Below are 26186 nucleotides of genomic sequence, written 5' to 3'. Positions count from 1 at the left end.
AGAGTTTAAACACAGAAATGCACTGCTTTTACTTTCACATATTCAGGGCTCTCAGTTTAGAGGTCATTTAAGAGTATTGGTAGACATCTTATAAAGACAAACATCTCAATTAAAAAGAAAATGTGTAACGCTACCCCACATTAATTAGCCTTTTTACATGAATGATAGATTGTCAAGTGTACAAGCCAAACAGAGACTGCTTTTACGTTTTGTTTTTTTTCTTCACATTTGTGTCTTCCCTTAAGAAGTCATTATTCAGCCTTGAACATACAGGATAAACATAAACAGCCTAACAGCCTAATTCAGGGTAATATACAGTTGAAGTCAGAAGTTTACATACACTTAGGTTGGAGTCATTAAAACATATTTTTCAAGCACTCTACAAATTTATTGTTAAACTATAGTTTTGGCAAGTCGGTTAGGACATCTACTTTGTGCATGACACAAGGAATTTTTCCAACAATTGTTTACAGATTATTTCACTTATAATTCACTGTATCACAATTCCAGTGGGTCAGAAGTTTACATACACTAATGTTGACTGTGCCTTTAAAAGTTTGCTATATTACCGAAAATGATGTCATAGCTTTAGAAGCAACTGATAGGCTAATTGACATCATTTGAGTCAATTGGTGGTGTACCTGTGGATGTATTTCAAAGCCTACCTTCAAACTCAGTGCCTCTTTGCTTGACATCATGGGATAATCAAAAGAAATCAGCCAAGACCTCAGAAATAAATGTGTAGACCTCCACAAGTCTGGTTCATCCTTGGGAGCAATTTCCAAACGCCTAAAGGTACCACGTTCATCTGGACAAACAATAGTGCACAAGTATAGACACCATTGGACCACGCAGCCGTCATACCGCTCAGGAAGGAGACATGTTCTGTCTCCTAAAGATGAACGTACTTTGGTGCGAAAAGTGTAAATCAATTCCAGAACAACAGCAAAGGACCTTGTGAAGATGCTGGAGGAAACATGTACAAAAGTATCTATATCCACAGTAAAACGAGTCCTATATCGACATAACCCGAAAGGCCGCTCAGCAAGGAAGAAACCACTGCTCCAAAACTACCAGAAAAAAGCCAGACTACAGTTTGCAACTGCACATGGGGACAAATATTGTACTTTTTGGAGAAATGTCCTCCGGTCTGATGAAACAAAAATAGAACTGTTTGGCCACAATGACCATCGTTATGTTTGAAGGAAAAAGGGGGATGCTTGCAAGCTGAAGAACACCATCCCAACCGTGAAGCACGGAGGTGGCAGCATCATGTTGTGGGGGTGCTTTGCTGCAGGAGGGACTGGTGCACTTCACAAACTAGATGGCATCATGAGGATGGAAAATTAAGTGGATATATTGAAGCAACATCTCAAGACATCAGTCAGGAAGTGAAAGCTTGGTCGCAAATGGGTCTTCCAAATGGACAATGACCCCAAGCATACTTCCAAAGTTGTGGCAAAATGTCTTAAGGACAACAAAGTCAAGGTATTGGAGTGGCCATCACAAAGCCCTGACCTCAATCCTATAGAAAATTTGTGGGCAGAACTGAAAAAGCGTGTATGAGCAAGGAGGCCTACAAACATGACTCAGTTACACCAGCTCTGTCAGGAGGAATGGGCCAATATTCACCCAACTTATTGTGGGAAGCTTATGGAAGGCTACCCGAAATGTTTGACCCAAGTTAAGCAATTTAAAGGCAATGCTACCAAATACTAATTGAGTGTATGTAAACTTCTGACCCACTGGGAATGTGATGAAAGAAATAAAAGCTGAAATAAATCATTCTCTCTACTATTATTCTGACATTTCACATTCTTAAAATAAAGTGGTAATCCTAACTGACCTAAAACAGGGAATTTTTACTAGGATTAAAATGTCAGGAATTGTGAAAAACTGAGTTTAAATGTATTTGACTCTGGTGTACGTAAACTTCTGACTTCAACTGTATAAAGCTGATAATTCTCCTAGTTTTTGGTCCAAGGCTGGTAGAAGATGCAGGTGAGCTCCAGTCAGGCTCTGGTGCCAGGCGGGTAATGTGGTGTGTTAGGAGGCCAGGTATACAGTGTGTGCCAAATGGCATGCTATTCCTTATTTAGTACACTAGTTTTGATAGGGAATAAGGGTGTCATTTGGGACGTACTTGTAGACCTGTAGACCTCTCACTACACTACAGAACCCTCACACAGAAAACCTCTCCTCGTATTGCTTGCTTGTTAAGAAGTTTGGGATCTGTTCTCATCTTTTATACCAAAAAAAGAAAAGAAAAGAAAAGACATTCAAATCACAGTTAGAATCCAGCGTGAATAAAAAAACGTCAATTTTCTTCAAAAAGCAGGACTGTATCTTTCACACCCTGCGTCAGATATTTTCTCTTTCCGCTGTGACTCTTAACAGGCTCCTGTGAATGTATGGGATACATTCAGAGATGCAATGTTGCCATTTTGCTGGTGTATTCAGGGGTGTATTCATTAGAGCACACCACAGCAAAACGTTTTTTTTTGCAACAGAAAACATTTTGCAACCCCGAAACAAGAGATTCTATTGGACAAAAGTCAGGTAGGCGCTTCCCTGTTTCGCCCCCGTTTCGCTTCCGCTTGTTCGTAGTGAATGCATCCCAGATGAACGTAAGTTTCTTTGGGGTTCAACAGTCTGTCAGGTTGGGGTTAAACCGTTATGTTGAAGAAAGAATCATTAGGTCATTCACAATGTTCCTAAAAATACTGACTCACTCAAACTCACCATCTACCCCCCCCCCTACACCCAGGCACAGAGATTCACATAAAGACAACCTTCCTGCTCTTAATCAACCCAATAATCACATTTTACACAGTTGGCACAGATTATTGAAATAGTACACCGTATAGGATTTTCTTAGTAATATAAAGCAAAAATAATAATAATTCACATTTGAACAACATCTTTTAAAAAACAAAGTATAAAATGAATAATCTCTTTTGTCTAATGCTCTCCTGTCTCTGTTTCTCAATGGTATTTATAAATATGATGACGGTTTGGTTACACCTGGCGTCGTGATCCTCAAACTACTGCTGATACGCTATATCTCCTACTATACTAGATTTAATCTCACATGTACATCAAATTAAGTATCTAGAAGGCCATCTAGAAAATAATGCTTGGTGTAAATTTCTCTGCATTTCCTGTTTTTGTGCCTAGTCTTTACCCCTCCTCCTCCTAGCTTGGTTAAACCAGGCTGAGTTCTTCCCCCTCCACTCCCTCCAGGTGTCCCTCCTCTCAGGAGTCTCTAGAGGTTTCCTTGTAGGATGCTAGTGATGGCCTGGTCCAGTAGGGAGGCGGGGCCTACAGCCGGGCACGCCCCCTGGATCCGGGGCTGAGCTGCAGCCGTGGGACCCTGCAGGCGCTGCAGCTCCAGGATGCTGTTGATGGCACTCTGCAGGTGTTCACTGAGGGTGTTGTCCTCTGGCAGGGGGGTTGGGGGCTAGGACTAGCCTCGGGCCTGTAGCTGGTCTGGGAAAGAGACTGGGGCCTGTAGCTAGTTTGGGTAAGAGGCTGGGGCCTGTCGCTGGTCTGGGTAAGAGGCTGGGGTCTGTTGCTGGTCTGGGTAAGAGACTGGGGCCTGTCGCTGGTCTGGGTAAGAGACTGGGGCCTGTAGCTAGTTTGGGAAAGAGGCTGGGGTCTGTCGCTGGTCTGGGGAAGAAGCTGGGGCCTGTCGCTGGTCTGGGTAAGAGACTGGGGCCTGTCGCTGGTCTGGGGAAGAGACTGGGGTCTGTCGCTGGTCTGGGTAAGAGACTGGGGCCTGTAGCCGGTCTGGGGAAAAGGCTGGGGCCTGTCGCTGGTCTGCGTAAGAGGCTGAGGTCTGTAGCCGGTCTGGGGAAAAGGCTGGGGTCTGTCGCTGGTCTGGGTAAGAGACTGGGGCCTGTAGCCAGTCTGGGGAAAAGGCTGGGGCCTGTAGCTGGTCTGGGGAAAAGGCTGGGGCCTGTAGCTGGTCTGGGGAAGAGACTGGGGCCTGTAGCCGGTCTGTGGAAAAGGCTGGGGCCTGTAGCTGGTCTGTGGGAAAGGCTGGGGCCTGTAGCTGTGCCTGTCCGCCTGGGATGGGAGGTCCGGAAGCGTGGGCCTGAAGCGTTTCAGTTTGGGGGTACTCATCTCTCCAGGGTCTGGAGGGGGAGGCTCTAGACAGGCAGTCTGTGGGTCTAAGCTCGGCATAGTAAGGGAGTTTGGGGATCTTGTATATTGTGAACCCAGTGCTGCTGTCTGAATCTGTGCTACAGATTCCCTGCTGTCACTATGGTGACCATGGGGGATGTCCTCTACTGCTTTGGAGGGCAGGGCTCCGTTCGACATCTCCTCATCGATTGGATGGCAGGAGGTCCTATAGGAGGAGCCCTGCTCAGCCAGATCACCACTCCCATTGAGCAGTTGGCCGGTGTAGTACCGCTTGTGACACGAGGGGGCAGTAGTGTGCACGGTGTCACAGGCTGAGTTGTGAACCACCATCCTGGATCCAGCCTTGTGTTTGATGGTGAGCCTGAGGCCTCCGCGGCTGGTGGAGTGGTAGGTCCTGAGTCCCGGGGGTCGGTCGGAGAGTCTGGTCCAAGCAGGGGGGGAGGGGGAACTGCTAGGCCGATCCAGCCCCACACGGGATGACCCGGAGCTGGAGGACTCAGATGCATGCAGGGCCATCAGGAAGGACTCTGTGGAAGATCCAAGCATAAAGGTACAAGGGGAGAGAACGCTACACATCGGTGCATTACATAACACTGACTGACTATGTTCACAGAAGAGCTCATTTAACTTCAAAGACAGACTGCACCAACATTAAAAAGGACGTTTCTGGTTAAACGTCACAGTGCTTCACTTTTATCCCAGTAGATAGTTCACCTGTACACCTGTAGGTGCACTACACCTGTACCTGTACACCTGTAGGTACACTACACCTGTACCTGTACACCTGTAGGTACACTACACCTGTACCCGTACACCAGTAGGTACACTACACCTGTACCCGTACACCAGTAGGTACACTACACCTGCACACCTGTAGGTACACTACACCTGTACCCGTACACCAGTAGGTACACTACACCTGTACATGTACACCTGTAGGTACACTACACCTGTACCCGTACACCTGTAGGTACACTACACCTGTACCCGTACACCAGTAGGTACACTACACCTGTACCCGTACACCAGTAGGTACACTACACGGAACTAAGGGGCCTAGCCCGAACCATGAAAAACAGCCCCAGACCATTATTCCTCCTCCACCAAACTTTACAGTTGCCAATATGCATTGGGGCAGGTAGTGTTTTCCTGGCATCCACTAAACCCCGTTCTGTGAGCTTGTGTGGTCTACCACTTCGCGGCTGAGCCGTTGTTGCTCCTAGACGTTTCCACTTCAGTTGACCGGGGCAGCTCTATCAGGGCAGAAATTTGAAGAACTGACTTGTTGGAAAGGTGGCATCGTATGACGGTGCCACGTTGAAAGTTACTGAGCTCTTCAGTAAGGGCCATTCTACTCTCAATGTTTGTCTATGGAGATTGCATGGCTGTCTGCTCGATTTTATACACAGCAGCAGGTGTAGCTGAAATAGCCAAATCCACTAATTTGAAGGGGTGTCCACATACTGCTGTTTACTGCTGTATATATATAGTGCATATCCACTCCCCCACGGCACTAACCTGGGTCTCTACGGGCCCTGTGTCGGTCCTCCCCCAGGGAAAACCTCTCTGATTGGAGGAACAGACGATCCAGCATCACCATCTCTGCCGACGGCATCACCTGCTGTTGATATTGATAAATGGGGGGCATACAGTGTGTGTGTGATACAGTGCCTTCTGTAATTATTGAAGTGTGATTTCTTTTTTGGGATATAAAACTCCAAACTTTTGTATTTGAAATGAATCAATGACTATAAAGTTAAAGTGCAGACTGTCAGATTTAATGTGAAGGTATTTTCATCCATATCAGGTGAACAGTTTAGAAATTATAGCACTTTTTGTACATTTTTTGGGACCAAAAGTATTGGGCCAAAGTCACTGTATTAAAGTAGTCAAAAGTTAAGTATTTTGTCCCATATTCACAGCATGCAATGATTATATCAAGCTTTTGACTCTACAAAAAAACATATTGGATATATTTTCTATTTGTTTTGATTGTGTTTCAGATTATTTTGTGCCCAATTGAAACGAATGGTAAATAATGTATTGTGTCATTCTGGAGTCACTTTTATTATGAATAAGAATATAAAGTTTCTAAACACTTCTACATTAATGTAGATGCTACCATGATTACAGAACATCCTGAATGAATCGTGAATAATGGTGAGTGAGAAAGTTACGGACGCACAAATATCATACCCACCCCCCAATTCCTAACGTTCCTTGTTATTGTAATGGTGAGAGGTTAGTATTAGGGGTATGATATTTGTGCGTCTGTAACTTTCTCACTAGCCATTATTCACGATTCATTCAGGCTTATCCGTAATCATGGTAGCATCTACATTAATGTAGAAGTGCTATTCTTATCTACAATAAAAGTGACTCCAAAATGACACAATATATTATTTACCATTAATTTCATTTATATTGGGCACAAAATAATCTGTAACACAACCAAATCACATGTAATTATAACGCCTGCATCAGCAGCTTTGTATTGTCCGTGTATCAGTGAAAATTGACACTGTGTTTCCGAATGGCATCGCCAAGCAGTAGCATATACTGTTGAAGACGGAAGTTTACATACACCTAAGCCAAATGCATTTAAACTCAGTTTTTCACAATTCCTGATATTTAATCCTAGTAAAGAAATTCCCTGTTTTAGGTCAGTTAGGATCACCACTTTGTTTTAAGAATGTGAAAAGTCAGAATAATAGTTGAGAGAATTATTTATTTCAGCTTTTATTTCTTTCATCACATTCCCAGTGGGTCAGGAGTTTACATACACTCAATTAGTATTTGGTAGCATTGCCTTTTAAATTGTTGTTGTTGTTCCACAAGCTTCCCACAATAAGTTGGGTGAATGTTGGCCCGTTCCTCCTGACAGAGCTGGTGTAACTGAGTCAGGTTTGTTGGCCTCCTTGCTCACACACGCTTTTTCAGTTCTGCCCACAAATTTTCTATATGATTGAGGTCAGGGCTTTGTGATGGCCACTCCAATACCTTGACCTTGTTGTCCTTAAGCCATTTTGCCACAACTATGGAAGTATGCTTGGGGTCCATTGTCCATTTGGAAGACACATTTGCGACCAAGCTTTAACTTCCTAACTGATATCTTGAGATGTTTCTTCAATATATCCACATAATTTTCCATCCTCATGATGCCATCTATTTTGTGAAGTGCACCAGTCCCTCCTGCAGCAAAGCACCCCCACAGCACCCCCACAACATGATGCTGCCACCGCCGTGCTTCACGGTTGGGATGGTGTTCTTCGGCTTGCAAGCTTCCCCCTTTTTACTCCAAACATAACGATGGTCATTATGGCCAAACAATTCTATTTTTGTCAGACCAGAGGACATTTCTCCAAAAAGTACGATCTTTGTCCCCATGTGCAATTGCAAACCGTAGTCTGGCTTTTTTTATGGCGGTTTTGGAGCAGTGGCTTCTTCCTTGCTGAGGAGCCTTTCAGGTTATGTCGATATAGGACTCGTTTTACTGTGGATATAGATACTTTTGTACCTGTTTGCTCCAGCATCTTTCCAAGGTCTTTTGCTGTTGTTCTGGGATATTGATTTGCACTTTTCGCACCAAAGTACGTTCATCTCTAGGACACAGAACGCGTCTCCTTCCTGAGCGGTATGACGGCTGCGTGGTCCCATGGTGTTTATACTTGCGTACTATTGTTTGTACAGATGAACGTGGTTCCTTCATGCATTTGGAAATTGCTCCCAAGGATGAACTAGACTTGTGGAGGTCCACATTTTTTTTCTGAGGTCTTGGCTGATTTCTTTTGATTTTCCCATGATGTTAAGCAAAGAGGCACTGAGTTTGAAGGTAGGCCTTGAAATACATCCACAGGTATACCGCCAATTGACTCAAATTATGTCAATTACCCTATCAGAAGCTTCTAAAGACATGGCATCATTTTCTGGAATTTTCCAAGCTGTTTAAAGGCACAGTCAACTTAGTGTATGTAAACTTCTGACCCACTGGAATTGTGATACAGGGAGTTGTAAGTGAAATAATCTGTAAACAATTGTTGGAAAAATTACTTGTGTCATACACAAAGTAGATGTCCTAAACAACTTGCCAAAACTATAGTTTGTTAACAAGAAATTTGTAGAGTGGTTGAAAAATGAGTTTTAATGACTCCAACCTAAGTGTATTTAAACTTCAGACTTCAACAGTAAAATTAAAAACAGAACTGACCCTTGAGGAACTCCAAAACTCAAAACTTAGAATTGTCAGAGGAATTTCCATCCATAAAAGCAAAATACAGAAGAAAACAAATGATAACTTTAGCAAAGACAGTTGCGATATGATTTAAGAGGAAACAAAAGGGAAATATAGATGTATGAGAGTCATACCAGTGCTTCCCCGAGCAGTAGCTGTCTGTATTTGTTGAGCATGTCCTTGGTGCGTTTCAGTAGGAACCCTGACACAGTGTCAAACTGCTTGTCCACTGGAGAGAGAGGGGGACACGTCAATAATCACACATATAGATACAGAGACTGATTATGGCATCAAGACCCAGCTTTTACTACATTCTTAGAAAAACAAGGTTATATCTACAACATAATAGGGTAGGCTCAGCTGTCCCCATGGGATAACTTTTTGAGGAACCATTTTGGGTTCCAGTTAAAACCCTTTTGGGTTCCATGTAGAACCCTTTTGGGTTCCATGTAGAACCCTTTTGGGTTCCAGTTAAAACCCTTTTGGGTTCCATGTAGAACCCTTTTGGGTTCCAGTTAAAACCTTTTTGGATTCCATGTAGAACCCTTTTTGTAGAACCCTTTTGGGTTCCAGTTAACTTCTATGGGCTACGTGGGACGCCCACCTGCGGGACACAGCCAGTGAAATATCAGGGCGGCAAATTCAAAAACAACAAAATGTCATAATTCAACTTTCTCAAACATACAACTATTTTACACCATTTTAAAGATGCACTTCTCCTTGATGTAACCACATTGTCCAATTTCAAAAAGGCTTTACAGCGAAAGCAAAACATTAGATTATGTTAGGAGAGTACATAGACAAAAATAATCACACAGCCATTTTCCAAGCAAGGACATGTGTCAATAAAACCCAAAACACAGCTAAATGAAGCACTAACCTTTGACGATCTTCATCAGATGACACTCCTAGGACATTATGTTACACAATACAATACATGTATGTTTTGTTCGATAAAGTTCATATTTATATCCAAAAACAGCATTTTACATTGGCGCGTGATGTTCAGAAAATGTATTCTCACCAAAACTTCCGGTGAATGTGCACATCAATTTACAAAAATACTCATCATAAACGTTGACAAAATATATAACAATTATTTAAAGAATTATAGATAGACTACTCCTGGATGCAACCGCTTTGTCAGATTTTAAAATAGCTTTACGGAGAAAGCACATTTTTCAATATTCTGAGTACATAGCTCAGCCATCACAGAGAGCTATACAGACACCCGCCAAGTTCGGCGCAAGCTAAACTCAGAATTAGTATTAGAAATATTCTCTTACCTTTGCTGATCTTTGTCAGAATGCACTCCCAGGACTGCTACTTCCACAAGAAAAGAAGGAGAAGGCTGAAACAACTTTCTGAAGGCTTTTGACAGCCAATGGAAGCCTTAGGAAGTGCAACGTAACCCCACAGATACTGTAGTTTCGAAAGGGACTAGAAAGAAGAACTACAATTCTCAGATCCTCCACTTCCTGGTTGACTTTTTCTCAGGTTTTTGCCTGCCATATGAGTTCTGTTATACTCACAGACACCATTCAAACAGTTTTAGAAACTTCAGAGTGTTTTCTATCCAAATCTACTAATAATATGCATATTCTAATTTCTGGGCCAGAGTAGTAACCTGTTTAAATTGGGTACGTTTTTCATCCAGCCGTGAAAATACTGCCCCCTAGCCCAGACAGGTTAAAACCCTTTAGGGTTCCATGTAGAAGGGTTCCAGTTAAAACATTTTTGGGTTCCATGTAGAACCCTTTTTGTAGAACCCTTTTGGGTTCCAGTTAAAAACATTCCATGTAGAACCCTTTCCGCAAAGGGTTCCTTTTGGAACCCTTTTTTATCTAAGAGTGTACTGCCAGTCTCTACAGAGTGAATTAAAAGCGGTGTTCTGACCTAAGTTGAAGTCGTCCTGACTAGGCAGGTGTCCGGCACAGGTGTGGTATGGTAACAGGTGTGTCACAGCCTCCCCCAATGAGGAGAAGGGGGGACAGATGTAAGGGCTCTGGACCGGTCCCTGGTCCAGACACAGCTGCTGCTGGAGCCTGAGGATGACATCACAGACACTAGTTTAGGGTTCAAGAACGTAAAGTGACCAGAGGATCGATCAATACTCTGGTGAATGCTCCTGCAGTTTTTAAAAGCCATTTTATCTACTTCCCCACAGTCAGATGAACTCATGGATACCATTTGTATGTCTCTGCATACAATATGAAGGAAGTTAGAGGTAGTTTAATGAGAAGATTACTCCATTGCCAAATATCCTGAACTATCCCTTTAAGGTTGAACCGTTGCACAATAAAACTGCAGGGTATCTATCCTTCTTTCACACCTCAGACACTTTTTGGTACTGCACTTCATCATCATGCAATACAGACGTCGTCAATATCAGACAGTGACTACCTGGCGTGTCCTGCTTCTTACCTGCACATTGCTTCAGTCAGTCTCTGCTCCCTCTCCTTCGCCACAGGACCGGCCACCTGGTATGGATGAGATATGACCTTAGGTTTACTGGAGATTGAAGAATCTGAGTAGAATGAAGAGTATTGTGGTTTCAGAATCTGAGTAGTATAGTGGTTTCAGAATCTGAGAAGTATTGTGGTTTCAGAATCTGAGTAGTATTGTGGTTTCAGAATCTGAGTAGTATTGTGATTTCAGAATCTGAGTAGTATTGTGGTTTCAGAATCTGAGTAGTACAGTGGTTTCAGAATCTAAGAAGTATTGTGGTTTCAGAATCTGAGTAGTATAGTGGTTTCAGAATCTGAGTAGTATAGTGGTTTCAGAATCTGAGTAGAATGAAGAGTATTGTGGTTTCAGAATCTGAGTAGTATTGTGGTTTCAGAATCTGAGTAGTATTGTGGTTTCAGAATCTGAGTAGTATTGTGGTTTCAGAATCTGAGTAGTATAGTGGTTTCAAAATCTGAGGGGTATAGTGGTTTCAGAATCTGAGTAGTATAGTGGTTTCAGAATCTGAGTAGTATAGTGGTTTCAGAATCTGAGTAGAATGCTAGAGCATTGTGGTTTCAGAATCTGAGTTGTGGTTTCAGAATCTGAGTAGTATTGTGGTTTCAGAATCTGAGTAGTATTGTGGTTTCAGAATCTGAGAAGTATAGTGGTTTCAGAATCTGTGTAGTATTGTGGTTTCAGAATCTGAGTAGTATAGTGGTTTCAGAATCTGAGTAGTATAGTGGTTTCAGAATCTGAGTAGAATTGTGGTTTCAGAATCTGAGTAGAATTGTGGTTTCAGAATCTGAGTAGTATTGTGGTTTCAGAATCTGAGTAGTATTGTGGTTTCAGAATCTGAGTAGTATAGTGGTTTCAGAATCTGAGAAGTATAGTGGTTTCAGAATCTGAGTAGAATGAAGAGCTTTGTGTTTCAGAATCTGAGTAGTATTGTGGTTTCAGAATCTGAGTAGTGTAGTGGTTTCAAAATCTGAGGGGTATAGTGGTTTCAGAATCTGAGTAGAATGAAGAGTATTGTGGTTTCAGAATCTGAGTAGTATAGTGGTTTCAGAATCTGAGTAGTATAGTGGTTTCAGAATCTGAGTAGTATTGTGGTTTCAGAATCTGAGTAGTATTGTGGTTTCAGAATCTGAGTAGTATTGTGGTTTCAGAATCTGAGTAGTATAGTGGTTTCAGAATCTGAGTAGTATTGTGGTTTCAGAATCTGAGTAGTATAGTGGTTTCAAAATCTGAGGGGTATAGTGGTTTCAGAATCTGAGTAGAATGAAGAGTGTTGTGGTTTCAGACCAATATGCTGGATGAAAGGCCTAGAATCTGAGAATGGATATATCTGAAATGGCACCATATTCCCTTCATTTTTGAAGAGGGCCTCGAGGGCCAAAAGCAGGGCCCATAAAGCTCTGGTTAAAAGTAGTGCACTATATAGGGAATAGGGTGCCATAGGGCTCTGATCTAAAGTAGTGCACTATATAGGGAATAGGGTTCCATAGTGCCCTGTTCAAAAGTAGTGCACTATACAGGGAATAGGGGTCCATTTCAAATGCAAACTTGCTTGTTTCTCACCTTTGTCTTTGACTGTTGGGCTGTCTGAACTGCTCTGAGCCACTGGTCCTGCTCTCTGTGGGCTTGCGGCCCCTGGTCGTACTGGGGCTCCTGGACAGTGTGGAGCCACCGAACTGTGTTGGGCCCCTGGACTGTGTGGGGGCCTGGTGGCCACTGGTGGCCCTGGGGTCTGGGAGAAGGTGGATGGACATCAAGAGTAAAGGCTTTACCCTCCACATCCATGGCCAAGGCAGCTGGTGGTTCTGAGCATTATAATACAGAAGATGATGATGGTTGTGATGATGATGGGGATGGTGATGGGGGTGATGATGGTGGAGATGGGGTTGATGATGGTGTAGATGGGGGTGATGGTGGAGATGGGGGTGGTGATGATGGTGGAGATGGTGGAGATGGGGGTGGAGATGGGGGTGATGATGGTGGAGATGGGAGTGGTGATGGTGGTGATGGTGGTGATGATGGTGGTGATGGTGGAGATGGGGGTGGAGATGATGGTGGTGATGGAGGTGGTGATGGTGGAGATGGGGGTGGAGATGGGGGTGATGATGGTGGAGATGGGGGTGGAGATGGTGATGGTGGAGATGGGGGTGGAGATGGGGGTGGTGATGGTGGTGATGATGGAGATGGGGTGATGATGGTGGAGATGGGGGTAATGGTGGAGATGGGGTGGTGATGGTGGAGATCGGGGTGATGATGGTGGAGATGGAGGTAATGGTGGAGATGGGGGTGATGGTAGATATGGGGGTGGTGATGATGGTGGTGATGGTGGAGATGGGGGTGGTGATGATGGTGGAGATGGGGGTGATGGTGTGGAGATGGGGGTGATGATGGTGGAGATGGGGGTGATGATGGTGGAGATAAGGGTAATGATGGTGATGATGGGGGTGGTGATGGTGGAGATGGGGGTGATGATGATGAAGATGGTGATGATGATGGTGGTGGTGGTGATGATGAGTGTGAGGCAGGGAGACAGAGTGAAAGGAGTGGGTTAGGAAGACTGTGAAAGGGAGTAGCATTGTTAGAATTGTTGCATGATGATTTGTATTAATACTCTGTTTGCATCCCTAAATGGCACCTTATTCCCATAGGACTCTGGTCAAAAGTAGTGCACTATATAGGGAATAGGGTGCCATTTGGGTTGCAATCTCTGTGTGGTCAGACTCACTGCTTTGCTTTGTGTGCTGTTGGACAGCATGGTGCTGGTTATCCTGTTCTCCATAGGAGCTGGGAGTCACAAGGAGGGGGTCAGGCTGCACTAGGAGGGGGTCAGGCTGCACTAGGAAAGGGTCAGGCTCCACTAGGAAAGGGTCAGGCTGCACTAGGAAAGGGTCAGGCTGCACTAGGAGGGGGTCAGGCTGCACTAGGAGGGGGTCAGGCTGCACTAGGAGGGGGTCAGGCTGCTGCTGAGGCACACAGACAGGTAGAGGAGAGGGGCTGGGGTTGCTGAACACTGCAGTCTGGAGCTGGGGGGAGGTGCTGACAGGCAGAGGGGAGGGGCTTCTGAACACTGTAGTCTGAAGCTGGGAGGAGGCGCTGATAGGCAGAGGGGAGGGGCTTCTGAACACTGCGGTCTGAAGCTGGGGGGAGGTGCTGACAGGCAGAGGGGAGGGGCTTCTGAACACTGCGGCCTGGAGCTGGGGGGAGGTGCTGACAGGCAGAGGGGAGGGGCTTCTGAACACTGCAGTCTGAAGCTGGGGGGAGGCGCTGACAGGCAGAGGGGAGGGGCTTCTGAAAACTGAAGTCTGGGTTTGAGGGACGGCACTTCCAGACCCAGACCCAGACCCAGCCAGTCCCAGGGAGGTGGCCCCACTTGGTGGGGAAGATAAACTGTCTTGTTGGGGTGTGGACCCTAAGCCCTGCCTAGTAAAGGGTGTGCTCACTAAGCCCTGCCCATTTGGGAGTGTTCTCACTAAGCCCTGCCCATTTGGCGGTGTGGTCCATAAGCCCTGCCCAGCCGGCGGTGTGGTCCCTAAACCCTGCTCAGGTGGAGATTGGCATAGCAGGGTAGGAGAGTGGCCTGGCAGGGTAGTCTCTGTCGCTGGGTGTAGTGAAGCTGGATAGGCCACCAACACACAGGGGCTGAGGGGCATCGCAGACTGGGCTCCTGCCTGTCCTAGAACTGCTGGCTGGGTGGGTGGAGGGGCCTCCTCCATCTCACTGGCCACAGCGGAGACAATGTGATCCTCCACTGACACAGTCCCAGCCAGGACCTCAGGTGATGGGGAGGGATTGGGAGGGGTAAGTGCTTGCTATGATAGAAATTGTGGTGCGATGAAGGAAAACAATAAGGTTATGCTATGTAAATCAAGACAATATGTTCAACATTTAATCAATAAACCTTTAAAGGGACAATCAGCAGTTTAAAACCTACCCTGTTTTCAGTAAAAAAGCTGAGGGATGGGGCTGGAGAAATGTTACCGCTCAAATTCATAGAGATACGGATGCAACGACTGATCATCCATGATATCAACATTATAGTTTTACCCATGTTTTGAGGCTATACATTGTTTGTTGACATGTACACTACCGTTCAAAAGTTTGGGGTCACTTAGAAATGTCCTTCTTTTTGAAAGAAAAAGCAAAAAAAATGTGTCCATTTAAAATAACATCAATTTAGATCAGAAATACAGTGTAGACATTGTTAATGTTGTAAACGAACATTGTAGGTGGAAACTGCAGATTTTTAATGGAATATCTACATAGGCCCATTATCAGAAACCATCACTCCTGTGTTCCAATGGCACGTTGTGTTTGCTAATCCAAGTTTATTATTTTAAAAGGCTAATTGATCATTAGAAAACCCTTTTGCAATTATGTTAGCACAGCTGAAAACTGTTGTCCTGATTAAAGAAGCAATAAAACTGGCCTTCTTTAAGACTAGTTGAGTATCTGGAGCATCAGCATTTGTGGGTTCGATTACAGGCTCAAAATGGCCAGAAACAAAGACCTTTCTTCTGAAACTCATTTGTCTCTTCTTGTTCTGAGAAATGAAGGCTATTCCATGTGAGAAATTGCCAAGAAACTGAAGATCTCGTACAACGCTGTGTACTACTCCCTTCACAGAACAGTGCAAACTGGCTCTAACCAGAAAAGAAAGAGGAGTGGGAGGCCCCGGTGCACAACTGAGCAAGAGAACAAGTACATTAGTGTGTCTAGTTTGAGAAACAGACACCTCACAAGTCCTTAACTGGCAGCTTCATTAAATAGTACCTGCAAAACAACAGTCTCAACGTCGACAGTGAAGAGACGACTCCGGGATGCTGGCCTTCTCGGCAGAGTTCCTCTGTCCAGTGCCTGTGTTCCATTGCCCATCTTAATCTTTTATTTTTATTGGCCAGTCTGAGATATGGCTTTTCTTTGCAACTCTGCCTAGAAGGCCAGCATCCCGGAGTCGCCTCTTCACTGTCGACATTGAGACTGGTGTATTGTGGGTACTATTTAATGAAGCTGCCAGTAGTACAAGATCTTCAGTTTCTTGGCAATTTCTCAAATGGAATAGCCTTCATTTCTCAGAACAAGAATAGACTAACGAGTTTCAGAAGAAAGTACTTTGTTTCTGGCCATTTTGAGCCTGTAATCAAACCCACAAATGCTGATGCTCCAGATACTAAACTAATCTAAAGAAGGCTAGTTTCATTGCTTCTTTAATCAGAACAACAATTTTCAGCTGTGCTAACATAATTGCAAAAGGGTTTTCTAATGATCAATTAGCCTTTTAAAATGACTAACTTGGATTAGCTTACACAATGTGCCATTGGAACACAGGAGTGATGGGTGCTGATACGCCTATGTAGATATTCCATTTTGAAAAAAATCTGCCGTTTCCAGCTACAATAGTCATTTACAACATTAACAATGTCTACACTGTATTTCTGATCAATTTGATGTTGTTATTTTAATGGACAAAAACATTTTTTGCTTATCTTTCAAAAAGAAGGACATTTCTAAGTGACCCCAAACTTTTGAACGGTAGTGTACATTATTTACAAACAGTAAAACAAGCTTATATTTTAAGCTTCTCGTGGGGTATGACAGTTGAACTAAGCTCATGAGGCATTTATACGTTCAATTCTTCAAGAATCAATGGGTACATACAGTGGCAAGAAAAAGTATGTGAACCCTTTGGAAATACCTGGATTTCTGCATAAATTGGTCTTTAAATTTGATCTGAACTTCATCTAGGTCACAACAATAGACAAACACAGTCTGCTTAAACGAATAACACACAAACAAGTATACGTTTCCATGTCTTTATTGAACACACTGTGTAAACATTCACAGTGCAGGGTGGGAAAAGTATGTGAACCCTTGGATTTAATAACTGGTTGACCCTCCTTTGGCAGCAATAAACTCAACCAAACATTTTCTGTAGTTGCAGATCAGACCTGTACAATGGTCAGGAGGAATTTTGGACCATTCCTCTTTACAAAACTGTTTCAGTTCAGCAATATTCTTGGGATGTCTGGTGTGAACTGCTCTCTTGAGGTCATGCCACAGCATCTCAATTCGGGTTGAGGTCAGGACTCAGACTGGGCCACTCCAAAAGGTGTATTTTCTTTTGTTGAAGCCATTCTGTTGTTGAAGCCATTTGGGTCGTTGTCCTGTTGCATCACCCAACTTCTGTTGAGCTTCAATTGGCGGACATATAGCCTTACATTCTCCTGCAAAATGTTTTGATAAACTTGGGAATTCATTTTTCTGTCGATGATAGCAAGCTGTCCAAGCCCTGAGGCAGCTAAGCAGCCCCAAACCATGATGCTCCCTCCACCATACTTTACAGTTGGGATGAGGTTTTGATGTTGGTGTGTTGTGACTTTTTTCTCCACACAGTGTGTGTTCCTTCCAAAACAACTCAACTGTAGTTTAATCTGTCCACAGAATATTTTGCCAGTAGCGCTGTGGAACATCCAGGTACACTTTTGCAAACTTCAGACGTGCAGCAATGTTTTTTTAGGACAGCAGTGGCTTCTTCCGTCGTGTCCTCCCATGAACACCATTCTTGTTTAGTGTTTTACGTATCGTAGACTCGTCAACAGAGATGTTAGCATGTTCCAGAGATTTCTGTAAGTCTTTAGCTGACACTCTAGGATTCTTCTTAACCTCATTGAGCATTCTGCGCTGTGCTCTTGCAGTCATCTTTGCAGGACGGCCACTCCTAGGGAGAGTAGCAACAGTGCTGAACTTTCTCCATTTATAGACAATTTGTCTTACCGTGGACTGATGAACATCAAGGCTTTTAGAGATACTTTTGTAACCCTTTCCAGCTTTATGCAAGTCAACAATTCTTAATCTTAGGTCTTCTGAGATCTCTTTTGTTCGAAGCATGGTTCACATCAGGCAATGCTTCTGGTGAATAACAAACTCAAATTTTGTGAGTGTTTTTTATAGGGCAAGGCAGCCCTAACCAACATCTCCAATCTCGTCTCATTGATTGGACTCCAGGTTAGCTGACTCCTGACTCCAATTAGCATTTGGAGAAGTCATTAGCCTAGGGGTTCACATACTTTTTCCAACCTACACTGTGAATGTTTAAATGATGTATTCAATATAGACAAGAAAAATACAATAATTTGTGTGTTATTAGTTTAAGCACACTATGTTTGTCTATTGTTGTGACTTAGATGAAGATCAGATCAAATTTGATGACCAATTTATGCAAAAAATCCAGGTAATTCCAAAAAGTTCACATACTTTTTCTTGCCACTGTATCATTAATTTATACATCAAAAAATGGATGCAGCAACTGCAGATTGCCCCTATAAGTCAATAAATAGTCACAATAGAGAGCATAAAAGCTGGTTGACCTGTTGTAGATGATGGATGAAGGCCTGGGTGGGGCTGTGAACCTTCTCCACCCCTGGTTCTGTCCCTGTCTCCGTCTGGTCCCGCAAGTGTTTAGGCAACGACCCAACTGGGTCCAGCAGGTGTTTGGGTAACGTCCCAACTGGGTCCAGCAAGTGTTTGGGTAACGTCCCAACTGGGTCCAGCAGGTGTTTGGGTAACGTCCCAACTTGGTCCAGCAGGTGTTTGGGTAACGTCCCAACTTGGTCCAGCAGGTGTTTGGGTAACGTCCCAACTGGGTCCAGCAGGTGTCTGTGCAACGTCCCAACTGGGTCCAGCAGGTGTTTGGGTAACGTCCCAACTGGGTCCAGCAGGTGTTTGTGTAACGTCCCAACTTGGTCTAACAGGTATTTGGGTAGCATACCAGGTAGGTCCAGGGCCTGTGGGGCCTCCAGCGAGGTCTGTAGGAGGGCCATTACAGGAGGAGAAGTGGACTGGAGACTGGCGGTGGAGGGTTGGAGAGAGGCATGCTGCTGGAAAAGGTGCCTTGTCGACTGAGGGGAACAACAAACTGATTAGAGAATGTTCTGGTGTACATTTGTTTTGCTAGTTTACTAGACCCACCTAGCATTTGACTTAGGAGGATATATCAAGTAACCAATCAATTAACTGAGCACCAATCAATTAACAAATCAAGTAAGCCAACCAGCCAACCAAACAATTAATCAATCAACCAATCAAGTGTTAACTTCTCACCTGAGGCAGGTGTGGGGACGTTGCTTCCTCCCTCCTCTCCTCATGGCCAGCTCTGTCAGGCAGCAACACTACAGACGCCTGCTGAACACTAATCTGACCCTCTGTAACGCCCCCTAGGGGTCTAGAGGTCTGGGGGGTGAAGGGCAGGCCCTGTACTACAGCAGGAGGGGTGGTGTTGAGGATGGAAATGGAGGTCATGTGACTGTCTGGGTGGGTTGAGGTGAGCTGCATCCCAGAGCTGTTGAGGAAGACAGAGTGAAAGGGTGTAGTAGTAGTAGTGTTGTTAAAGGGTGTAGTAGTAGTAGTAGTAGTGTTGTTAAAGGGTGTAGTAGTAGTAGTGTTAAAGGGTGTAGTAGTAGTAGTAGTAGTGTTGTTAAAGGGTGTAGTAGTAGTAGTAGTGTTGTTAAAGGGTGTAGTAGTAGTGTTGTTAAAGGGTGTAGTAGTAGTGTTATTAAAGGGTGTAGTATTAGTGTTGTTAAAGGGTGTAATAGTAGTGTTGTTAAAGGGTGTAGTAGTAGTAGTGTTGTTAAAGGGTGTAGTAGTAGTGTTGTTAAAGGGTGTAATAGTAGTGTTGTTAAAGGGTGTAATTGTAGTGTTGTTATATTTGTTGTATGATGATTTTGTATAAATTGTCTGTGTGCATACCAAATGGCGCCATATCAAGTGCACTACTTTTGACCAGAACCCATAGGATTCTGTTAAGTAGTGAACTACTTTTGACCAGGGCCCATCGGTTTCTATTGAATGTCAACACATCGCTTGTACAGTTGTCACATTTTGCTGCCTTAGAATTAAATCTAAAAAGGAATTAAATTGACTTTTTTTCCCCACTGATCTACACAACCGGCTCCAGATTTTCAAAGTCAAAGAAAAAGTATAGAACATTTTGTAATTGAATATAAAATGAAGATGAGGAAGTTTAGCTCTTTAAAGGCTCAAAGGGAGCCACCCACAGTGCCTCCAAAACCAGCGCCAAGTCCCATCTAAACCTTAGTTTAGAGACCTGTCCGAGACCTTTCAGGAACTGCACAACCAGGGGTTAGGTCCCCGGTGAGGATCCATCAATTCCCACATGACAAACTGATGGCAGCCATGTACACTTTTAACGTAGAGAATGCCCACCCCATGCTCCAAAAACTCCTGTAGGAATATAAGGATGTCCTTTATCTTGGCACCAGAACTTAAAACACATGCCACATACGCATACAGCCCTCTCGTGGAGGCCACCCTTGCAGACTGAACGGTAGCAATAACATTCGGAAGATAAACCTCTAGGCATCAAATTGGCCCTCTCAGGGGCCAGGCCCATATGAAGCAACTACTACTACGCCTCGCTTGCCAAGCCTGCCCGTGCGCCTCAGACAAACAGGTCCCTTCGCAAACAGGAGTTTCCATGGGTCCCCACCTAGAAGGCGAGTGATCTCTGCCAACCAAGGCTGCCTGGGCCAACGGGAAGCCACAAGAACCAAGGCTGCCAGGGCCAACGGGGAGCTACAAGAATCAAGGCTGACTGGGCCAACGGGGAGCCACAAGAACCAAGGCTGCCTGGGCCAACGGGAAGCCACAAGAACCAAGGCTGCCTGGGCCAACGGGGAGCTACAAGAATCAAGGCTGACTGGGCCAACGGGGAGCCACAAGAACCAAGGCTGCCTGGGCCAACGGGGAGCCACAAGAACCAAGGCTGCATGGGCCAACGGGAAGCCACAAGAACCAAGGCTGCCTGGGCCAACGGGGAGCCACAAGAAGCAAGGCTGCCTGGGCCAACGGGGAACCACAAGAATCAAGGCTGCCTGGGCCAACGGGGAGCCACAAGAATCAAGGCTGCCTGGGCCAACGGGGAGCCACAAGAATCAAGGCTGCCTGGGCCAACGGGGAGCCACAACAATCATGGCTGCCTGGGCCAACGGGGAGCCACAACAATCATGGCTGCCTGGGCCAACGGGGAGCCACAACAATCATGGCTGCCTGGGCCAACGGGGAGCCACAAGAATCAATGTTTCTCCCTCCCGGTGGACCCTCTCCAATGTGGGCTGAATCTGAACCACTGGCAGAAATGCGTAAAAGACGGTCCAAGGCCACTGTTGCGCCAGAGTATCCGTTACCCAACAGGTCACTCGGGTCCCTCATCGAGAATTTGTTTTTGCATTTTCTTGCGACGCGTAAAGATCTACGTTGGCCAAAAATGTCCAATACCTGGGAGACCACCTCCACTCCTGAGAGAGAGGGTCCCAACTCTCCTGAGAGAGAGGGTCTCAACTCTCCTGAGAGAGAGGGTCTCAACTCTCCTGAGAGAGAGGGTCTCAACTCTCCTGAGAGAGAGGGTCTCAACTCTCCTGAGAGAGAGGGTAGAGAGGGTCCCAACTCTCCTGAGAGAGAGGGTCCCAACTCTCCTGAGAGAGAGGGTCTCAACTCTCCTGAGAGAGAGGGTCTCAACTCTTCTGAGAGAGAGGGTCTCAACTCTCTTGAGAGAGAGGGTCCCAACTCTCCTGAGAGAGAGGGTCCCAACTGGATAAAAGATCTGCATTCAAGTTCAGACAACCGGGGACATGCGTCGCCCCAAACAGAGAGCATGAACGCATCGCTCCCCAGCATAAGGGAGCGAGCTAAAGGTTAGGAGTTTGGGTTTGGGCTCCAGAGTGGCGCAGCGGTCTAAGGCACTGCGTCTCAGTGCTAGAGGCATCACAACAGACCCACAGTTCGATTCAAGGCTGTATCACAACCGGCCGTGATTGGGAGTCCCATAGGGCGGCGCACAATTGACCCAGCGTCGTTCGGGTTAGGGTTTGGCTGGAGTAGGCCGCCATTGTCAGTAAAATTATTTCTTAACTGACTTGCCTCGGTTCTTTTTTTTTTTAACCCCTTTTTCATGGTATCAATTGTCACATACAGTTGAAGTCTGAAGTTTACTTACACTTAGGTTGGCATCATTAAAACTTGTTTTTCAACCACTCTACAAATGTATTGTTAACAAACTATAGTTTTGGCAAGTCGGTTAGGACATCTACTTTGTGCATGACACAAGTAATTTTTCCAACAATTATTTACAGACAGATTATTTCACTTATAATTCACTGTATCACAATTCCAGTGGGTCAGAAGTTTACATACACAAAGTTGACTGTGCCTTTAAACAGCTTGGAAAATTCCAGCTGTTTAAAGGTCCCGTGTGGCTCAGTTGGTAGCGCATGGTGTTTGCAACGCCAGGGTTGTGGGTTCGAATCCCACAGGGGACCAGTACGGGAAAAAACATTTATGAAATGTATGCATTCACTACTGTAAGTCGCTCTGGATAAGAGTGTCTGCTAAATTACAAAAATGTAAATGTAAGCTTCTGATAGGCTAATTGATGTCAATTGGAGGTGTACCTGTGGATGTATTTCAAGGTCTACCTTCAAACTCAGTGCCTCTTTGCTTGACATCATGGAAAAATCAAAATAAATCAGCCAAGACCTCAGAAAAACATTTGTAGACCTCCACAAGTCTGGTTCATCCTTGGGAGAAATTTCCAAATGCCTAAACATAACATGTTCATCTGTGCAAACAATAGTACGCAAGTATAAACACCATGGGACCACGCAGCCATCATACCTCTCAGGAAGGAGATGTGTTCTGTCTCCTAGAGATGAATGTATTTTGGTGCGAAAAGTGCAAATCAATCCCAGAACAACAGCAAAAGACCTTGGAAAGATGCTGGAGGAAACAGGTACAAAAGTATCTATATCCATAGTAAAACGAGTCCTATATCGACATAAGCTGAAAGGCCGCTCAGCAAGGAAGAAGCCACTGCTCCAAAACAGCCATAAAAAAGCCAGACTACGGTTTGCAACTGCACATGGGGACAAAGATTGTACCTTTTGGAGAAATGTCCTCTGGTCTGATGAAACAAAAATAGAACTGTTTGACCATAATGACCATCGTTATGTTTGGAGGAAAAAGGGGGAGGCTTGCAAACCGAAGAACACCATCCCAACAGTGAAGCACGGGGGTTTCAGCATCATGTTGTGGGGGTGCTTTGCTGCAGGAGGGACTGGTGCACCTCACAAAATAGATGGCATCATGAGGATGGAAAATTATGTGGATGGAAAATTATGTGGATATATTGAAGCAACATCTCAAGACATCAGTCAGGAAGTTAAAGCTTGGTCACAAATGGGTCTTCCAAATGGACAATGACCCCAAGCATACTTCCAAAGTTGTGGCAAAATGGCTTAAGGACAACAAAGTCAAGGTATTGGAGTGGCCATCACAAAACCTGACCTCAATCCTATAGAACATTTGTGGGCAGAACTGAAAAAGCTTGTGCAAGCAAGGAGGCCTACAAACCTGACTCAGTTACACCAGCTCTGCCAGGAGGAATGGGCCAAAATGAACCCAACTTGTTGTGGGAAGCTTGTGGAAGGCTACCTGAAATGTTTGACCCAAGTTAAACAATTTAAAGGCAATGCTACCAAATACTAATTGAGTGTATGTAAACTTCTGACCCACTGGGAATGTGATGAAAGAAATAAAAGCTGAAATAAATCATTCTTTCTACTATTATTCTGACATTTCACGGTCTTAAAATAAAGCGGTGATCCTAACTGACCTAAAACAGGGGATTTTTACTAGGATTAAATGTCAGGAATTGTGAAAAATTGAGTTAAAATGCATTTGGCTAAGGTGTATGTAAACTTCCGACTTCAACTGTACATAATAAATCATTAACAAGCAATAAGTAAGATGGCTAACGCAATCGAAACCACGAAGGCTAACAAGCCAGGTTCGGGTTCGCGACCATATCCCAATGCATAAAAAGATACTCATGTAGCCTAGTGATTAGAGGGGGGAGGCAGGTAGCCTAGTGGTTAGAGCGTTGGGCTAGTAACTGAAAGGTTGCTAGATTGAATCCCCGAGCTGACAAGGTAAAAATCTGTCGTTTTGCCCCTGAACAAGGCAGTTTACCCACTGTTCCCCAGTAGGGGACTTGCCTAGTTAAATAAATAAACATTTTAGGGGGCGAGCACGCTCTACCACTAAGGGACAGTTTAGTTGGCGCAATTAAGACAGTCTCGCATTACAATTGTTTATTTTAATAGCGTGAATCGTTCCTGTTTCACACCGAGATGAAGAGTGGAAAAATTGAAGGAATGAATCCGAGACTCTTATCGCCTGCGGAAGGAAAGGGGGTTCCAGCCAGGTACAGATTTAATTGGCCTTGTCAGGCATGATTGTAGATCCTTTAACTGAAGTCACGAGAGTACGATCCCCATAGTATGCTGTACCGAAATTGACTAACTGAAAGGGAAGGGAGGTTTTTCATTTAAGACAAAAAAATGTCTTTGCCATGATGTTTTGCATTATTACTTAAGGGCCTTGTTGTAAACATAGTGGATGATTTTAAATAGATTTTTTTTTTAACAGAGACAAGGTTCAAATATTGCTGTCCATCAATGATTCCCAACCGAATTTACTGTGCTTGAGCAATTATGACAAAAACAATATATATGTTGCCCTAAGAGTTGTGCAGAGTTGGTAGAATCCTATTCAAAATGATCCACAGCTGTAATGGCTGCCAAAGGTGCTTCCACCAAGTATGAACTCTGGGGGGGTGAAGACATACACAATCAAGATATCTTAATCTTTTATTTTCTATTCATTTATTTCTATACTTTTTCTTTTACTTTGAAAAATGTGGAACCAGTTGTGTAGATCAGTAGGATTTAACCTCTTAGGGCTAGGGGGCAGTATTTACACGGCCGGATAAAAAACGTACCCAATTTAATCTGGTTATTACTACTGCCCAGAACCTAGAATATGCATATAATTATTGGCTTTGGATAGAAAACACCCTAAAGTTTCTAAAACTGTTTGAATGGTGTCTGTGAGTATAACAGAACTCATATGGCAGGCAGAAACCTGAGAAGATTCCTTACAGGAAGTGGCCTGTCTGACAAGTTCTTGTTCTTCTTGACTCTCTTTATTGAAAACTGAGGATCTTTGCTGTAACGTGACACTTCCTACGGCTCCCATAGGCTCTCAGAACCCGGGAAAAAGCTGAATGATGTAATTCCAGCCCCTGGCTGAAAAACATTAGCGCCTTTGGTAAGTGGTCTATCAGAGGACAATGAGACTGAGGCGCATGCACGAGGCGACCCCATGTTTTTATTTTCTCTCTCTTTGTACTAAAACACAGATTCCCGGTCGGAATATTATCGCTTTTTTTACGAGAAAAATGGCACAAAAATTGATTTTAAACAGCGTTTGACATGCTTCGAAGTACGGTAATGGAATATTTAGAATTTTTTTGTCACGAAACGCGTCGGGCGCGTCACCCTTCTTTACCCTTTCGGATAGTGTCTTGAACGCACGAACAAAACGCCGCTATTTGGATATAACTATGGATTATTTTGAACCAAACCAACATTTGTTATTGAAGTAGAAGTCCTGGGAGTGCATTCTGATGAAGAACAGCAAAGGTAATAACATTTTTCTTATAGTAAATCTGACTTTGGTGAGGGCTAAACTTGGTGGGTGTCTAAATAGCTAGCCCTGTGATGCCGGGCTATCTACTTAGAATATTGCAAAATGTGCTTACACCGAAAAGCTATTTTAAAATCGGACATAGCGAGTGCATAGAGGAGTTCTGTATCTATAATTCTTAAAATAATTGTTATGTTTTTTGTGAACGTTTATCGTGAGTAATTTAGTAAATTCACCGGAAGTTTGCGGGGGTATGCTAGTTCTGAACGTCACATGCTAATGTAAAAAGCTGGTTTTTGATATAAATATGAACTTGATTGAACAAAACATGCATGTATTGTATAACATAATGTCCTAAGATTGTCATCTGATGAAGATCATCAAAGGTTAGTGCTGCATTTAGCTGTGGTTTGGGTTTATGTGACATTATATGCTAGCTTGAAAAATGGGTGTCTGATTATTTCTGGCTGGGTACTCTGCTGACATAATCTAATGTTTTGCTTTCGTTGTAAAGCCTTTTTGAAATCGGACAGTGTGGTTAGATTAACGAGAGTCTTGTCTTTAAAATGGTGTAAAATAGTCATATGTTTGAGAAATTGAAGTAATAGCATTTCTAAGGTATTTGAATAACGCGCCACGGGATTCCACTGGCTGTTACGTAGGTGCGACGAAATCGTCCCACTGGCCCTAGAGAAGTAAAAAAAAAAAAAAATCCCTTTTTAGATTATATTTTAAGGCAGCAAAATGTGCCAACTGTGCAAGGGGTGTGAAAACATTCACTAGGCCCTGT

General features: G+C 44.1%; 1 protein-coding gene across 2 annotated transcripts in view; it reads right to left on the bottom strand.

Moving 5' to 3' along the window:
* Positions 1-1821: 1821 nt before the first annotated feature.
* Positions 1822-26186, bottom strand: part of si:ch211-168d23.3 (BRD4-interacting chromatin-remodeling complex-associated protein) — a 42101-nt gene continuing 17736 nt past the window's right edge. For both annotated transcript variants that reach the window (XM_014211625.2, XM_014211626.2), the window contains exons 7-15: positions 18938-19175; positions 18205-18735; positions 13566-14649; positions 12404-12645; positions 10802-10857; positions 10274-10422; positions 8512-8606; positions 5665-5767; positions 1822-4673 (exon numbers count right to left, since the gene is read on the bottom strand). In XM_014211625.2, coding sequence (XP_014067100.2) covers positions 3322-4673; positions 5665-5767; positions 8512-8606; positions 10274-10422; positions 10802-10857; positions 12404-12645; positions 13566-14649; positions 18205-18735; positions 18938-19175 — 3850 coding nt within the window. In that variant the 3' untranslated portion in view covers positions 1822-3321. The remainder of the gene's footprint in view (positions 4674-5664; positions 5768-8511; positions 8607-10273; positions 10423-10801; positions 10858-12403; positions 12646-13565; positions 14650-18204; positions 18736-18937; positions 19176-26186) is intronic.

The sequence above is a fragment of the Salmo salar genome, chromosome ssa09 (assembly GCF_905237065.1).
Source record: "Salmo salar chromosome ssa09, Ssal_v3.1, whole genome shotgun sequence".
Lineage (NCBI taxonomy): Eukaryota > Metazoa > Chordata > Actinopteri > Salmoniformes > Salmonidae > Salmo > Salmo salar.
The sequence above is the reverse complement of the archived record's forward strand: the minus strand, read 5'-3'. Positions and strand labels throughout refer to the sequence as shown.